The sequence below is a fragment of the Euleptes europaea genome, chromosome 15, assembly GCF_029931775.1.
Source record: "Euleptes europaea isolate rEulEur1 chromosome 15, rEulEur1.hap1, whole genome shotgun sequence".
Lineage (NCBI taxonomy): Eukaryota > Metazoa > Chordata > Lepidosauria > Squamata > Sphaerodactylidae > Euleptes > Euleptes europaea.
In genome coordinates, this window is record NC_079326.1 from 42,431,097 (window position 1) to 42,448,865 (window position 17,769).

The following is a 17,769-nucleotide window of genomic DNA, read 5'->3' on the forward strand; positions in this document are numbered from 1 at the left end:
CAGATTTTGGAGAGGTGGCATAAATATTCGAAACAAACAAACAGATGTCTCATAGTCAGATTGCAACACAGGATGTTCAATTAGCCTAAACTCAAACCGCATGGATTCACCGAACATATGTAACAATGTCCAGGGCGTCTTATTCTGCTGTCATCTTAAGCACCACAAAATAACATTGTTCTGGTTGCCCCATGTCCCTGGCAAGAAAGCAAAGTTTGGACTGTGGGGTCTTCAGGCTCAGCGGCGTTGGAAAGTGCTGTCAAGTCACTGCTGATTTACGGTGACCCCGTAGGGTTTTCAAGGCAAGAGACTTTCAGAGGTGGTTTGCCATCACCTGCCTCCGCCGAGAGAGTTCTGAGAGAACTGTGACTGGCCCAAGCAGGCTTCATGTGTGGGGAATCGAACCTGGTTCTCCAAATTAGAGTCTGCCGCTCTTAACCACTACGCCACGCTGGCTCTCTTACACCTTCCAGTACCACTGTATTAGGAAACTGTGCACCAAACAGAAAGAGCTGCAGATTACAAACGCTGTTGTACCGATGCTCAACACAAGGGCTTTCTTTTGAATCCTTCTGCGTGTGTGTGTGTTAAGTGCCGTCAAGTCGCTTCCAACTCATGGCGACCCTATGAATGAAAGTCCTCCAAAATGTCCTATCTTCTGCCTACCACCAACTTAACTTGATAGTGTTAGACAACACAGAGCAGCCTCCCAAGAAAATGGAGGAACAGTTAAGAGTTTTTGCCCCAAATGTTGAGGATCCGAATAGTTGGCCTTTCGCGTGGGCTGAGAGAGTTCTGAGAGATCTGTCACTGGTCCAAGGTCACCCAGCAGGCTTCATGTGGAGGAGTGGGGAATCAAACCCGGTTCTCCAGATTAGAGTCCACCGCTCGTAACCACTACACAACGCTGGCTCACAGGCTCTAGCAGACAGCAATAATATAATTTCTGGGCCCTAGGCAAAGTGGGCCTCTGGGCTTTACCAATGCCGAATAGGAAATAGACCCTGGATGATCTAGTCCAGTCTAGAATTAATGTACAGAATGTGGATCCCTGAATCCTACGGGGTGGGGTGGGGGGTGGAATCTTAGGGTTTCCAGGCCCCTCTTCGCCACCGGCAGGGGATTTTTGGCACAGAGCCTGAGGAGGGCAGGATTTGGGATGGGGAGGGGCTTCAATGCTATAGAGTCCAATTGCCAAAGTGGCCATTTTCTTCAGGTGAACTTATCTCTATTGGCTGGAGATCAGTTGTAATAGCAGGAGATCGCCAGCTAGTACCTGGAGGTTGGCAATCTTAGGAAATCTAGACTTGACGGGTGTTTGATAGCTACTCTTACCTCCCGTAATGTTTTGGTAAAGCTGATACTGATTTGTTTTTTCAGGCCATCGGTGACTAACACCGGACCGTGTGGGCAGGTTCTTACAAGAGAGCTTTCATTTTGTTCCATTTCCTCCTCCGTCTTAAGTTTGAGAATGGCTCCTTTCTGAATGCCATATCAAGCATTGAACAGGGCAGGGGCCACTTCCACAATGCTGGGAACGATGCTGGCAGAAGGACTAGGACCAGACCTAATTTCATTGTGCTAACAGAAGTAAAATAGGCAGTCACAGGGGAAGCTCTGCCTCACTTGGTATCTGGCCATAAGGTTCTTCATCAAGGACTGCAGATGATAGCTTTAGCCACAAACAGAACCTGTTGCACGAACATTTCTCAAAGAAAGGTTTGCCTGCCTTGGAGTGACTGTCACTATGACCCAGTCTAGACTAATGAATTGCCGGCCAAAGCCTCGTGTTACAGATGAGGCCATGTCTGCCACCGAGAACCACCACCTCTTCCATATCTAGAAAGCCTGCCATCTTTTACTTTATTGGGAATGTTTCCCATGACCTGGAACCGCAGCCTCCAAGTTGCTCAGTGCCCCCTAGGGTTGCCAGCCTCCAAGTGGTGGCTGGAGGTCTCCCGCTATTACAACTGATCTCCAGGTGATAGAGATCAGTTCCCCTGGAGAAAATGGCCACTGTGGCCATTGGACTCTATGGTATTGAAGGCCCTCCCCTCTCCAAACCCCGCCCTCCCCAGGCTCCACCCCCAACATCTCCAGGGTAATTCCCAACCTGGAGCTGGCAACCTTAATCACACATCACTTTTGGTTATGTGACTGGACGTGATGTTGGGGTATTCTGCCCCCCCCCCATCACTTTTTTGCTCAAATTTCTTCTGCTGTTGCACCGGGCCGTAGCAGTAGGGTTGCCAGGTCCCTCTTTGCCACTGGGGGGAGGTTTTTGGGGTGGAGCCTGGGAGGGTGGGGTTTGGGGAGGCAGGGACTTCAATGCCATAGAGCAAGGGTGGGGAACCTTTTTTCCGCCAAGGGCCATTTGGATATTTATAACATCATTCGCAGGCTATACAAAATTATCAACTTAAAAATTAGCCGGCCAAGCCCCAAGCAGGCAGCTTCCCCAGATGACCCCCCCCCCGGGCACGGGCAAGCAGGCAGGCATCCAACCGGTGGCGCACTTGCCCAGCTGGTGGCACAGGATGGTCTGTTGCACCAGCCGGGCATAGCCGTCCAGCCGCACGCCGGAGTTGCTCCTGCTCCACATGGTCGGGGCCGGATTCTACAGCCGGCTCCTGCTACCTCTGCCTGCAGGGATGAAAGGAGGACACGCTGGCTAAGAACTCCCCCCCCTCTCCCGCACATTCTGGCCCTGCCCCCATTAACCCCTCCATTGTTGCCACTTCTGCCCCCAGCCCTCTTGTAGTACAGAGGGAATATGTTTCTCTTAAACGGCCCCTGGGCCTGACGTTCCCCACCCCTGCCATAGAGTCCAATTGCCAAAGCGGCCATTTTCTCCAGGTGAACTGATCTCTATTGGCTGGAGTTGTAATAGCAGGAGATCTCCAGCTATTACCTGGAGGTTGGCAACCCTATGTAGCGGGACCGAGGACAGGAGCACCTCACTACTTTGTCAAAAAATACCTTATTGCCATTTTTGGGTCACTGTCAACCCTGGTAGTGTTCCTTAAGCCAGGTGTAGAAGCATTTAGGAGAGGTGGCAGAATTAGAATTTTCTTCTTTATGCACAGGCTATTTTCATATGGATGAAACTAACTGTCCCCCACAACTCAGGATTGCTGTTAGTGTCCACAGATCATAGAATCATAGAGTTGGAAGGGACCACCAGGGTCATCTAGTCCAACCCCTGCACCATGCAGGCAATTCACAACTACCTCCCCCCCACACCCCCAATGACCCCTACTCCATGCTCAGGAGATGGCCAAGATCCCCTCCCTCTCATCATCTGCTTATGGTCTTCAGACTAAACATAATTACTAGCTGGGCTGCAAACTTTTTTTTGTGGGAAACAGTAACTTCTGTGGATTTGTTTGAAAAGTTGATATACTGTATTAAGCAAATGATTCAAATTTTATCTTTTGACATGCTGTGTTACCAAGGATTGGTGGATTAGTATGTGGGTAGAGGGGATGAGATGTGGATTTAATATTTGGGAGTTGTTAATGAATTATAAAGATTTGTGAAACATTTTAGATTCGAAATGGAACTCAGATGCAGCTTAAAGAATCATAGAGTTGGAAGGGACCACCAGGGCCATCTAGTCCAACCCCTGCACAGTGCAGGAAATTCACAATTACCTGCCCCACCACACCCCCAGTGACCCCTACTCCACACCCAGAAGATTGCAAAAAAAAAAACAACCCTCCAGGATCCCTGGCCAATCTGGCCTGGAGCAAAATTGCTTCCTGACCCCAAAGTGGGAATAGGCATTACCCTGGGCATGTAAGAAAGGGCCATGAGAACCAAACACTTTCTGCCCTCCCTCTCATGATCTGCCTAAGTTCGCAGAACTTGTGCATCTGCTTCTCGATCCCTGTGATTTTGCAATATGATTTATGTTCATATTGTGGATAGCATGACTCATAAAATGACAGAATGAAGCAATTTAATACTCTCATCTTACTCCTGTCCCAAAACTGTAAGGGAGAGGCACGATGAAGTCTCCCAAGCTCTTGTCACAAAAGTGTTCCCACTTGTGTAAACTCCTAGGTCAGGATGACACACTGCTCACAACAGATCATCTAGATATTCCAAAAAGATTGCTCATCCTCCTCGGTTGGTCAGGTTATATCATCCCATCTTCCACAAAGTTTTATATCTCTGAACCCTGCTGGGAGGAAGAAGTTATGAGGAGAACAGTATGCCCTCTGTTAAATGCCCAATCATAAATTAATTTTAAAACTCCCAAGTAGGGGTTAAATCTCCCAGACTGTGGAGCTATGCAGCACCTAGACGAGTGCTTACAGACAACCGGTGGAAAACCATTTCAGACTACAGTGAGGAGTTAACACAATTTAATGTTTCACCATATTCCTACCCCAGTCCCCTCACATAGAAAACTTGGGATTCAGGGAAAAGAGAGAGCCAAGTTGGTGTAGTGGTTAAGAGTGTCGGACTAGTATGTGGGCAGACCCAAGTTCAAATCCTCACTTGTGCCATGGAAACTCATTGGGTGACTTTGGGCCAGTCGCATTCCTGTGGGGAGGATGCATGAGTTTAAGTGGACATTATAATACTGGGAAGACATTGAATAAGGAGCTGATGAATTGAAGAATCGAAACGGTCGTCTGGCTTGATGTTTCATCAGCGTGAGGGTCGGATTACCTACTTATCTCCCTGTGGAAAGAAATTCAGAAACTCACGTGCATATTGAGTACAAGTGTAGAAGAGACTGCAAATCATTACATTTTTGTTACACTTGCCTTGAGTTGTGGACATTATGACATTATGATACTTTTGTGGGTGGCTGCATGCTTCGTTGGGGGTTACCGCATTATGTATTCCCAGCAATGTATTAAGAGTTTGAAAATGTTATAAAAAAACATCGCTTTAAAAGGGTTTTTGGAAGCCACGGCTAAAAAATGGTTGGAAGACGTCTTCACATCTAAAGAGGCCAAACAAGTGCGAACAGTATTTTTTATAACAGTTTCAAACTCTTAATACATTGGAGGGAATACATAGAAAGTGCGAACAGTATTTTTTATAACATTTTCAAACTCTTAATGCATCGCTGGGAATACATAGGGGGTTACCACATTATATATTCCCAGCGATGTATCAAGAGTTTGAAAATGTTATAAAAAACATCGCTTTAAAAGGGTTTTTGGATACCACTGGAAAAAAATGGTTGGAAGACGTCTTCACAGCTAAAGGGGCCAAACAAAGTGCGAACAGTATTTTTTATAACATTTTCAAACTCTTAATACATCGCTGGGAATACATAGAAAGTGCGAACAGTATTTTTTATAACGTTTTCACACTCTTAATACATCGTTGGGAACACATAATGCGGTAACCCCCATAATGCGGTAACCCGTTGTTATAAGTCTGTCACAATGTATTTGAAATGCTTATTGTTCATTCATATTGATAAATGGTATTTAAAACTTCTTGTTAAGGTCATAATATTTTGATAAGATCTTTGTGGTTGGCTGCTGTGTCAGGTTTCAGCAATCACTTAGTTGTACACAGTGGTGCTTATTTCCTGCAACCTCCAGGTAATAGCTGGTAATCTCCTGCTGTTACACCTGATCTCACGCCAACAGAGATCAGTTCACCTGGAGAAAATGGCCGCTTTGGCAATTGGACTCTATGGCATTGAAGTCTCTCCCCTCCCCAAACCCTGCCCTCCTCAGGCTTTGCCCCAAAAAACCCCCGCCGGTGGCAAAGAGGGACCTGGCAACCCTACTGACTCTGGAGGTGAGCTGTAATTCTGGGAGATCTCCAGGCCCCACCTGGAGGCTGGCCTCCCTATATAATGCAGAAGAAGCCCCATGCTCTTGATTGTATCTGCTTAAACTTCACAAGCAGGAGAATGGTTCCATTTTGAATGCTTCTTCCAACATTTTAAAAGTTTGGGTCCAAGACAGGCATATTTACATTATTTATTTACAGCAAATATGAACACATGTGTAATGTGCATGGGCACTTGGCAACCCTAACTGCAATTTCTGTTTGAACTTATGTTTGTCTTCATCAAAAATCAAGAGTGTTATGTATGCATGTCTGTATGTGTAATTGAATCAAGGGAAAACAAGTACCTTGTAATTGCATCAGGGGAAAACAAGCACCCTGTGGAACTTGGAGTTCCCCAGGGCTCCTGAACTGTATGTTCCCATTGGCTACTGGGGTTTTCCCTCCCCAATCACAGACTTGGGGGAGAGTGGCCGCAGGCGGTCAAGCGGGCATATAAGTAGGGTTGCCAGGTGCCCGCTGGTGGCGGGCAAACCCCCGGTAAAGTGCCCCTCTGCCCACCGACCAGCTGAGGTTCGGCGGGCAATCGTGCACGCGCAGAGCTGGAGCGCCAGCCGGGAAACTTCCTTCGCCCTCCCCGAGGGGTGCGGGCCGCCCGCTTCAGGCGTGCGCTCCAGCTGGGAACCTTCCCTTGCCCTCCCTGGGGTGAGCGGGCCGCCCGCTTCAGGCGCACGCCAGTCCAGAACCTTCCTTCTCCCTCCCCGGGAGCCAGCCAGGAATCTTCCCTCGCCCTTCCCAGGGCATGCGCCCGAGTGGCAGCCACGCGCACCAGCCATGCGCACTCACACAACTCTAAAGAAACCTCCCACCGAAGGTGAGTGGGGACCTGGCAATCTACATATAAGCAGGGGTCCGATCACAGTAGTTAGTTCCATTCTTGTTCTCTCAATAAAGCAGTTGTGGAACTCCGTCTCCGACCTCCTGTATTGCTCACCCGGACTTAACAAAGAGCACAACTTAGGATCTTATTGTTGTATGTGCCAAGAAATAGTGGTTTAGTGTTAGGCAATTGTATGCCTGTCTCAGAAGATGGGTCAAAGCTGCTATAAGCTTGAGGCTATGAACTGGCATGGGTGAAGGGAGCCTGAAAGTGAAGTTACCTGAGGGTGCACCCATAAACATTTATGGTTCAGCATTAATCTCAGAGTGTTAAAGAAGTCAGTGGCAGTTAAAAACAATTTATTCCAGCATCAGTCAGAGCCCATAAATGAAGTGTACATCTGATGGTGAGATGGATTTATCTTGAAAGCTGCAAACAGTTGACTGGCTGTTGTTGTGATTTTTAAAAAACTTTCTTTGGTAATATCACTCCTCTCCCTTTCCATCGTTCACAATTTTTGAGTATAAATGCATCTGCCTAACTAACAAACATATACTTCAATGCATCTGATGAAGCCACCTGACTTGGGAAAGTTGATGCTGGAATCAATGTTAGCCTTGTATGGTGCCTCCTGTTTTATTTTGCTGCTACAGGCTAACACGATTACTCCTATGGAATTAGAAAAGAGCAAGAGTCCAGTAGCACCTTAAAGACTAACAAAACATCCGGCAGGGTATGAGCTGTGGCTCACAAAAGCTCATACCCTGCCAGAACTTTTGTTAGTCTTTAAGGTGCTACTGGACCCTTGCTCTTTTCTACTGCTACACACAAACACGGCTACCCATTGTGATCTATCTCTAGGGTTGCCAACCTCCAGGTAATTTACAATTAAAGTCAACTTGGATTGCAAAATTATTAGTTATTCAACAAAAAGCAACCACTATGGCTATTACATAAAACAAACCAATGATATCAGTATAAATGTAATACTGTATTAGTCTTTTGTTCCTTCACAAAGACTTTTAACAAAATATTGTTAGGACCATTCTCATCTCAGACAGGCTTCCGGTAAATATCCTGTTTCATATAACTTTTCATCAGTTAATGAATAATAGTCCATACATCAGGGGTGGGGAACCTCAGGAGGACATTTTTTGTGGCCCTCTGGAGCTCCGGGAATCCTGCCGCGGAGCTCTGGGGGGGGGGAGTGCACTGAGACTGGGGCCCGGTTGCTTGGTGCTCCGTGCACCGCCAGGTGTGTGGGCGGGGGAGGTGGGGTGGCTGGGGCCCGGTCGCGCAGGCCGGCATGCGTGGGTGTGTGTGTGTGGGGGGGGGGAGGCTTTTCTCTCTTCCTCTTTTTCTGTCACTCTTTCTCCTTTCTCTCCCTCTCTTCCTCCCTCTTTTTCTGTCTCTTTCTTTGTTTCCCTCCGTCCTTTTTTTTCTTTCCCTCCATCCTTTTCTTTCTTTCTCCTCCTCTCTCCATTTCTTTCTCCCTTTCTCTCTGTTTCTCCCTCCCTCCCTTTCCCTCTTTCTCTGTTTTCCTTCCTCCCTTCCTCCCTTGCCAATTGACTCTGGGCTGCGCCTCGTTTTCTGGGGCTCACCGCTGGCTGCCCTCGCACCTGGGAGGGGGGAGTGGGGGCGCCCTGCAGGCCTTCTCTGGGTGGCCTCCCCTGGGGTTGCCAACCTCCAGGTGGTGGCTGGAGACCTGGCAACCCTAGCCTCTCCCCCCCCACGGGAGATCTACACCTGGTATGGCCCCCGAAAGATGTTATAAATGTGCAAATGGCCCTTGGCAGGAAAAAGGTTCCCCACCCCTGCCATACATAATCAATATTAATCTTCTGTTCTTCTCCTTTTGTTCTTTTTTTCGGATCCCTTTACTGAAGATTTTTTAAAGAGTTGGTGTTCAATGGCTATCCCACGATGCTTCTACTCTAATCAATTAAACTCATTATTATTAAAACTCGTATCATTGGAAATTTTTTTATGCTAGTGCACAAAATAACATGCAAAAACATAATATAACATAATTACTTACTGTCAACTTTACACGTCTTAAACATATATCCAGGTAACCATATAGGTATGTTACTCAATTCATGATGGGATACAAGGGAGAGAAAAGGTGTGATATTTATACAAACGCTGATCTAGGTTTCCTGAATGCACTTAAAGTAACAAACCCAATTACAAAAAGGCTGAATAATCGCATGCCGAGTTCAATCAATTCGGGATCATTGTGTTGAACAAGGTTACGAAATAAGCTTCTCTCTGGCTTAATATTTTATCCACATTCTCATTACTAAATGGTCTTTTGTGAAATTGCCAGAGAGCAAAAAATCTTAGGTCAGTATCACAATGTTTTGCTTGAGTGAAGTGTGGGACAATCGGTGCCTCTAGGACAGAATTGCGCACACGCGACCTGTGTTCTCCGATCCTTGTTTTCAAGGATCGATTGGTCTTGCCTATATAAAGAAGCTGGCAGGGGCACAGGACGGCATAAATCACGTTGGCAGAGGTACAATCAGTGTAGCATTTAATTTCAAAAGTGAGTCCTGTTTTTACGCACGTAAAACTCGACAGGGAGTGCATAAGGGCACATGACACATGATCCACAGCGATAATGGCCCCTTCTAGTATCTCCGATCGGGCGATCGATAGTGTCTGTGTGCACTAGTCTGTCCTTAAGGGACATCGTTCTTCTATATCCCAGGAGGGGTGGTTCTGAGCAGTCTGGCAATGAGGCAACAATGTGCCAATGTTTATTAATGATCTTGCGTATGCCACCCACAAGTGGAGTGTACTGGAAAGATGATGCCAGCCTTTTTTAAAATTCTTTAGGGCGTGCAAACAGTTGGTCTCGTGTCTGAGCATCTGCCCGTTCCTTGGCTGCATAAAGGAAGCCACGGCCCTCAATTTGCAAGACCTCCAGGATCAGAGGAGCAGGCCAGTAGCACTGTGGATGCTGTGGAGCACAGGCAGGACGGTGCTGCAGCAGTCGTCTTGTTTGTGGGCTTTCTAGAGGCACCTGGTTGGCCACTGTGTGAACAGACTGCTGGACTTGATGGACTTTGGTCTGATCCAGCAGGGCTTTTCTTGTTCTAAGACATTTTTGAGGACATTGATTCATAGGGTCGCCATGAGTCGGAATCGACTTGAGGACACTTAACACACATACACATATTGCCCATAGTGTCTCCTTGAGCCAGTGCAGAAACCTAGTGCACGACTTGGGGTTTAGCCTGCAGAACTGACCTGAGGTGAACGAAAACGCATGGGAGGTTTTGCCTTGGACTTGTGTGTGTGTTAAGTGCTGTCAAGTCACTTCCGACTCATGGCGACCCTATGAATGAAAGTCCTCCAAAATGTCCTATCTTTGACAGCCTCACTCAGATCTTGCAAATTGAAGGCTGTGGCTTTCTTTATTGAGTCAGTCCATCTCTTGTTGGGTCTTCCTCTTTTCCTGCTGCCCTCAACTTTTCCTAGCATGACTGTCTGATCCAGTGACTCTTGTTGTGACCAAAATACGACAGCCTCAGTTTAGTCATTTTAGCTTCTAGGGTCAGTTCAGGCTTGATCTATAACCCACTGGTTTGTTTTTTTGGCCGTCCACGGAATCCATAACCCTCTCCTCCAACGCCACGTTTCAAAGGAATCTATTTTCTTCCTATCAGCTTCCTTCACTGTCCAGCTTTCACACCCATACACAGTAATACGGAATACGATGGCCTGAATTAATCTAGTCTTGGAGGCCGGCGACACATACTTACACTTCAAAATATCTTCACGGCCGCCCTTCCCAGTCTCAACCTCCTTCTGTTTTCCTGGCTGCAGTCTCCCTTTGGGTTGATGGTGGAGCCAAGGAACAGAAAGGCTTGCGCAATTTCAGTTTCCTCATTGTCAACCTTAAAGTTGTGTGGTTCTCCTGTAGTCATTACTTTCGTAAGCCTTGGACCTGCCGCTCTCAAAATGCACCATTTCTGAATTCTCAAAACTCTGCATGGGGGGGGCTTATTGTTGACTTTGGAGAATTAAACTGGGGAAAATGTGCATTTTGAGAGTGGCGAGTCCAAGGCAAAACCTCCCAGGCGTTTTCGAGTGGGGGGGGGCCTCAAAGGAGCACCAGAGTTCCACAGCCAGATGGGCGGGGCCAAAGGGGCGTGGCTTCTCCCCGCTCCGCAGGCGTGACGCGCAACGAAGGCGCCAGAGTTGCCGCCTCGTCCCCATACGCGCGAGGAGGAGGCGAAGGAGGGGAGGGGGCGGCGGGCCTATAAGAAGCGGCTCGGGCCGCGCGTGACCTTTCACCCGACGTTGCTTGACGGTGCGACACGGAAGTGCGATGGCGGCGGCGGCGGCAGGAGGGCCGGGCGGTAGTGGAAGCGGCGTCGCCTCGTCCTCAGAGTCCGCGGCGCGTCGGCGGCTGCGGATCCTCTCGGGCCACCTGCGCGGCGCTCCGGAGACGCACCTGTCGGCCGGTCCGTGCCGAGGGCGAGCGGCGGCCCCGCCGTCGCCGTCGGCGGGGTCTCCCCCGACCACCCTCCCCAAGAGACGGTAAGTCCTGGGAAGCCTGGCTGGGGAGGAGCTCTCCTTCCCGCCGCCGGACCGCTGGCCCCGGAGAGGCGCGGGGCCTCTCATCCGGCGCTGCTTTTTTCCCTTCCCCAGCCAGCCAGCCCGGTAGCGGCTGAAGCGTGCGGCTTCGCTATCTCTGTGTGCCCGCAGGGCGGATGTTGTGCTTTCCACAGCCGTTGGAAAAAAAAAAACCCCATCTCAATCTGATAATTCACAGTGGGTCGCTGTGTTCGTCTGTCTGCAGTAGTAGAAAAGGATAAGAGTCCAGTAGCACCTTCAAGACTAACACAAATGTTTTCCGGTAGGGTATGAGCTTTCGTCCAGTAGCACCTTAAACACTAACAAAAAAATATTGTCTGGCAGGGTGTGTGAGCTTTCGTGAGCCACAGCTCACTTCTTCAGATACAGCTAGGATGTGAATCCATCTGTCGTTAAGTAGAGGAGAGTGAATTCAGGCAAGCATTCGTATGTCAATGTTAAGAGTCCAGTAGCACCTTAAAGACTAACAAAAATATTTTCTGGTAGGGTGTGAGCTTTCGTGAGCCACAGCTCACTTCTTCAGATACAGCTAGAATGTGAATCCATCTGTCTTTAAGTAGAGGCCTGCCAGGTAAGGATAACCACTACCTTGTGAGGGTCCATAAGGATATTGTGGGGAATAATATGATGCCCAAGGATATCTACCTCTGTCAGATCGAAGGCACACTTTCCAAGTTTAGCAAATGGGTTATTATCTATAACCTCTGCATGACAGCCTTCACATGCTAGTCATGAGTCCAGGGATCTGGGGAATACATCAATATGCCATCAAGGTAGATACTAACAAACTGGTCAAAAAGGTGATAGAAAATAATTCACAGTGGGTAGCCGTGTTAGTCTGTCTGCAGTAGTAGAAAAGAGCAAGAGTCCAGTAGCACCTTAAAGACTAACAAAAATATTTTCTGGCAGGGTATGAGGGTATCTGAAGAAGTGAGCTGTGGCTCACGAAAGCTCACACCCTACCAGAAAATATTTTTGTTAGTCTTTAAGGTGCTACTGGGCTCTTGCCCTTTTCTACCATCTCAATCTGGGTTTTAAGGGCGGGCGAAGTTTATTGGGCTTTGAGGAGGCTCTGGAAACGGCCTCGGGCTTATCGGGGAGCTGGTCTGTTGTCTGGTCCTAGACGCATCTCTCTGTAAAGTAGGCCCTTAGGTTCTGAAGTGCTTGCTCCCAGGTAAGTAGTCATAGAAGTGTATTCCACAGACATAACAGTGCCATCCTAAGAACACTTAGCCTGGGAGCGAGCCCGGTTGTTACTGTAGTTGAGTTACTTTGCGTTAGCTCCTTGGTGTTAAAGTGGCTAGCAAAGTGTCAAAAGCATGAAAACAAGATAACAATCAAGATTTATTTTTTTTGTTAGAAAAACACCCAAGATAAAAACAGGACAGCCAGGTCTGCTGAAGCAACTTACCTTCCTCCAAATGTCTTCTGAAATTAAATGGGACTGGCTTCTGAGTAAACATGCATAAGATTGTACTGTCTATCAGCCTGACCCCAAAGTTAGTACCCTTGCCCTGTTTCTTAAAAAACAAGTTTGCTCTGTTTCTCAACCGTTGTTAGCAGCATGGATTCTTAGTCCACTATCAGATATCAACTAAATGTGATGTGTGGCTGGTATTTTGAATAGGAGTGGGTATGCAGATCTTACTAGCTGGATCCTAAGCACCTCCATTCAGAAGTAAACTCCAGAAAGTTAAACGGATCATCTGGAGTAAGCATTCTTCAGTTGATTACTGTAGAGTGATCCACTGTAGAGCCAGTAGATAACTCTGTGGCCTTGTTTAGAGAGAGGCCCGCTTGAACTTCTTCAGACCTGATTCTAGAAGCAGGCCGTTAATGTGTGTTTGTCTCTTGTAGGAATTTTTAGGTCTGTAAACTTTTAACTCTGTTGGTTAGTGTTCTGGAAATCCCAGGCTTAAGTTTATTCCCCCCCCCCCCTAGTTCTTGTACCTATAGGTCAAAGTGTGAATGCATTCTACTGCGCTCCTTCGTGTTGAAAAGTGGCCCACCTTGGTGGATAGGCTTTGAAACAAAGGTCATTACAGCAAAGCAATAGTAGCTGAAAACTTCTGGTGCTGTCCTGATGAAGAACTCGTGTGTCTTCTCCACAAATGAAGACACGAATCCGGCATTCTGCTGGAATGCTGCAGAAGTCTATCTCTTCCTTCCGCCTACTTCTGGGATGTTGCACCAGAAGTACAAACAGTGGATGTCCAGATGCCTTGCACGGTTCACAGATTTGTGAAACTGAATACTTGAGGGGGAGGGGGTGGGGTCCTTGAAGTGGCAGTGATACAGAAGGGAGGTAAGTCAGCAACTGCAACAGGATGTGTGTCAGAGGCAGGGAGGAATGATAGCAATGCTGTTTGCTCTTCCACTCTGGGCAGTAGTGGTTCAGCTCATTAGCAAGTTGCTTGCGTGAGGGGCAAGGCAGTCTTGCTGGCTGGGTGCAATAAGATCATGAATGTATGTGTTCTTTGATGATCAGTTTGTCCTAACATTAACTTTCCCCTGTTCTCAGGATTGTATTTGCCACTGCGAACATAATAATCACATATGCAAGGATGAGGGGATAGTTAGAAGGCCTTTCCTAATACTGACTATGAAACTGCAGCATTATTTTCTGCCTGTTCATTTTGGATTTGCGTAAATTGAGCGTAAGACTTCATATACTTACTGAGTAACTACTGGTGTTGCAGAGAATTTTCAGTAACATTGTCAACAGGAATAAGAGGACAAGTCTTATGGATTGAGAGCTGGCTGAAAAATAGGAAGCAGAGAGAAGGAATCAATGGTCAGTTCTCACAATGGATGGGTCTGAACAGTGGGGTCCCTCAGGGATCTATGTTGGGACCGGAGCTTTTCAACCTGTTCATCAGTGACCTGGTGTTGGGGGTGAACAGCAAGGTGGCCAAGTTTGCAGGTGACACCAAATTATTTAGGGTGGTTAAAACAAAAACAGACTGTGAAGAGCTCTGAAAGGATCTCTTCAAACTGGAGGAATGGGCATTAAAATGGCAAATGAGATTCAATGTGAGCAAGTGCAAAGTGATGCATATTGGGGCAAAAAAATCCCAACTTCACATATACGCTGATCGGATCTGTGCTGACATTGACAGACCAAGAAAGGGATCTTGGGGTGGTAGTGGATAGCTCGATGAAGAGGTCAACCCAGTGTGCAGCTGCTGTGAAAAAGGCAAATTCCATGCTGTCCATAATTAGACAAGGAATAGAGAATAAAACTGCTGCTATCATACTGACTTGTAGGACCATGCTTGGAATACTGTGTACAGTATTGCAGAGCTTGAAAGTGGAGAAAAGAGCAACCAGAATGATCACAGGACTAGAGCAACTGCCCTGTGAGGAGCGGTTAAAATGCTTAGGGCAGTTTAGCTTAGAAAGAAGGTGGTTAAGGGGGGGGGGCATGATAGAGGTCTATAAAATTATGCATGGTTTGGAGAGTGGACAGGGAGAAGCTTTTCTGCTGAACCTGGAGAGTGAGAGATTCTAAACAGATAAAAGGAAGTATTTCTTCACACAATGCATACTTAAATTGTGGAACTCCCTGCCCCAGAATGTGGTGATGGCTGCCAACTTGGAAGGCTTTAAGAGGGGAGTGGACATGTTCATGGAGTAGAGGGCTATTCATGGCTACTAGTAAAAATGAATGCTAGTCACGATGTATGCCTGTTCTCTCCAGGATCAGAGGGGCATTTGAATATATTAGGTGCTTTGGAGTGCAGGCAGGATAACGCTGCTGCAGTTGTCTTGTTTGTGGGCTTCCTAGAGGCACCTGATTGGCCACTGTGTGAACAGACTGCTGGACTTGATGGACCTTAGTCTGATCCAGCATGGCCTTTCTTATGTTCTTATATTCTTAGGTGTTAATTGCAATGATGTAACTGGAGTTTAGGTAAGTGGACTGGAAATGGTAAGAAAGTTAGGGTATCCATCGATATTTGCAGCGGTAACAGGAAAGTTAGAGATTTGTGTTGCAGACATATGGTTAACAACCACACCCTCTGTGTATGGGATCTCAACATTCCAGCCCCACAAAAAGGAGAGCATTATTACGCCACTTAGAAGTATGTCTCATCTAGTTATTATGTATTGTGTGGGGTCCCATCTGGTGTCTTAGCTAGTTATCTAGTGTGATGTAGTTCATCTTTGAATTCAGTCATTTGACAGAAAGCATGACCAAGGGAGGCATCACAAACCAGAATTATAATGCTGGTGTTGATGTACCGTATTTTTGGCTCCATAGGACGCACCTGACCATAAGACGCACCTAGTTTTTAGAGGAGGAAAACAAGAAAAAATCTTGTTTTCCTCCTCTAAAAACGTGTCTTATGGAGTGAATGCCGGCTGGGCGCGTGCGCGTCCGGATGGCGCGAGCTGGCGTTTCCCACCCCGACGGCACGTCGGGACGGCACGAGCCGGCGCACGCGCCCAGCTGGCCAGCGGGGCAGGGAACGCCGGCTCGCGCTGTCCGGACGCGCACTCGCCTAGCTGGCTCTGTGCGCCCCGCCCGCCTCCCAGCTGGCCATTGGGATGGGGAATGCCAGCTCGCGCCGTCCCGACGCGCACGCGCCCAGCCGGCATTCATTTCATAAGACGCACAGACATTTCCCCTCACTTTTGAGGAGGAAAAAAGTGCGTCTTATGGAGCGAAAAATACTGTAACTCCTTGGTTTCATGATTTGCTAGCATTTATCTGAAGTATGTGTTGAACTGTTACTGTGGAGAGATTACTATGGAGAGATGATTTTACATTTTTGTGGGGGGGTCAGAAAGGAAAACAAAATGCTAACATGGCACAAGCTCCTGTGTTAAGGGGTGGAAGTAGAATCCTACCTTTGGGATCAGGATTGCAGAGTTCTTGATCCCCCAGATCCATGTTTCTCTGAACAACGAATCCAGTATGGGCTCATAGGATTTCCTGGTAGGCACTACCCCTTTCCTCCCATTGGGTCTTTGTGAAAGATTTTAAGGGATCAAGCCAGGCCACGCATGGGGAGTAGCCCTTCTGTCCTTCACGAATTATATGCATTTGAGCATTCTTTCTCGATGTACCTGAAAGAATGATTTGGGAATGATAGTTTGTAAACAGTACTTCCAGTCCTCCCCCTCTCAATTGATGTCCACTGTGAAACTTGTCCTCACTCTTGGGAAGCCATATATCCAAGACATATATTTCCTACCCTGACGCTACTGCATGCTGTCCACAAGACTGCAGATCTCAGATCTAGCAAGTCTGAACCCTGGATATTTCATGCCCGAAAGAAGGTAAGACTATATTCCATGCTGAAAGCTACACTGTTTAAATCTGACCATGTTTTTTTTTCCACGGTAAGAATATAAGAAAATACATGCTGGATCAGACCAAGGCCTATCAAGTCCAGCAGTGGCCAACCTGGTGCCTCTAGGAAGCCCGCAAACAAAATGACTGCAGCGGCATCCTGCCTGTGTTTCAGAGCACCTAATATAATGGGCATGTTCCTCTGATACTGCAGAGAATAGGTATGCATCATAACTAGTGTTCTTTCTTATTAGTAGCCATGGATAGCCCTATCCTCCGTGAACATGTCCACTCTCCTCTTAAAGCCTGCCAAGTTGGTGACTTCAGGAGTCCTCGAAATGAGCTGAGGAATCGTCATCCTCACAAAGCTTTTTGTCGCCATCCTGCTGATCGATAGGAGGATAAGAGCTTCTTGAAGGGGCTTCAAGCTTCATCTTTACCATGATCTCTGAAGCAGTTGTTCCAGTTGCGGTCTCTGCAACACTGCCTGCTGGCTTCTTGTACAAAGTAGATTCTGGTGACTTCTGCGCCAACTGCCTTTGCCCCCTTCCCGGACCCTGCCTATTCTCAAATTAAGGATATGTGCAAAGACCTTTTTCTTCTCCTCTCTCCCTTACCTTTCCCCCCACCCCCAAAAGCATATTGCATTCTCTGGTTATTGAGAATAAAATCTGGCCAGGCTGTTTGAAGGGAGAGAGCCTGTACTTTCCCTCAAGATAGTTTCAGCGAGCTTACTTTTAGTTTGTCCAAAGGGACAGACAATTAACCTTCATGTAATCAAGAGCTTTACTTAGAATCATAGAATTGGAAGGGGTCACCAGGGTCATCTAGTCCAACCCCCTGCACAATGCAGGAAATTCACGACGACCTGCCCCACACACCCCCAGTGACCCCTACTCCATGCCCAGAAGATGACCAAGTATGCCCTCCCTCTCATACTTGCAAGTGTTTTGCGCCTCTTCGATAGACCAGCTGATGCATAACCAGTGGCGTTATACATGCAGAGATTCAGTTGCTCAGGAAAGCTCTGATGGCAAAAGAGATGTAATCCTCTGGTTTAGGTAACATTTTCCTCTTGGCTTGGGTCTTCAGAATATGAGGCAATGTTGTCCAAGATGCATACTAGCATAAGTTCCTATAAATCAAAGTTGCTGCCATCCCAGAAAGCAATCCATAGGGGTTTTTGTTGTGTAATAACATTTTCTTACTCTTT

At 47.3% G+C, this 17,769-nt stretch overlaps 1 protein-coding gene across 1 annotated transcript in view; it reads left to right on the forward strand.

Annotated features, from left to right (window-relative positions):
• Nucleotides 1-10,988: 10,988 nt before the first annotated feature.
• AGPS (alkylglycerone phosphate synthase) overlaps nt 10,989-17,769 on the forward strand; it is a 72,136-nt gene continuing 65,355 nt past the window's right edge. Inside the window, exon 1 of the mRNA XM_056861193.1 lies at nt 10,989-11,200. Coding sequence (XP_056717171.1) covers nt 10,989-11,200 — 212 coding nt within the window. The remainder of the gene's footprint in view (nt 11,201-17,769) is intronic.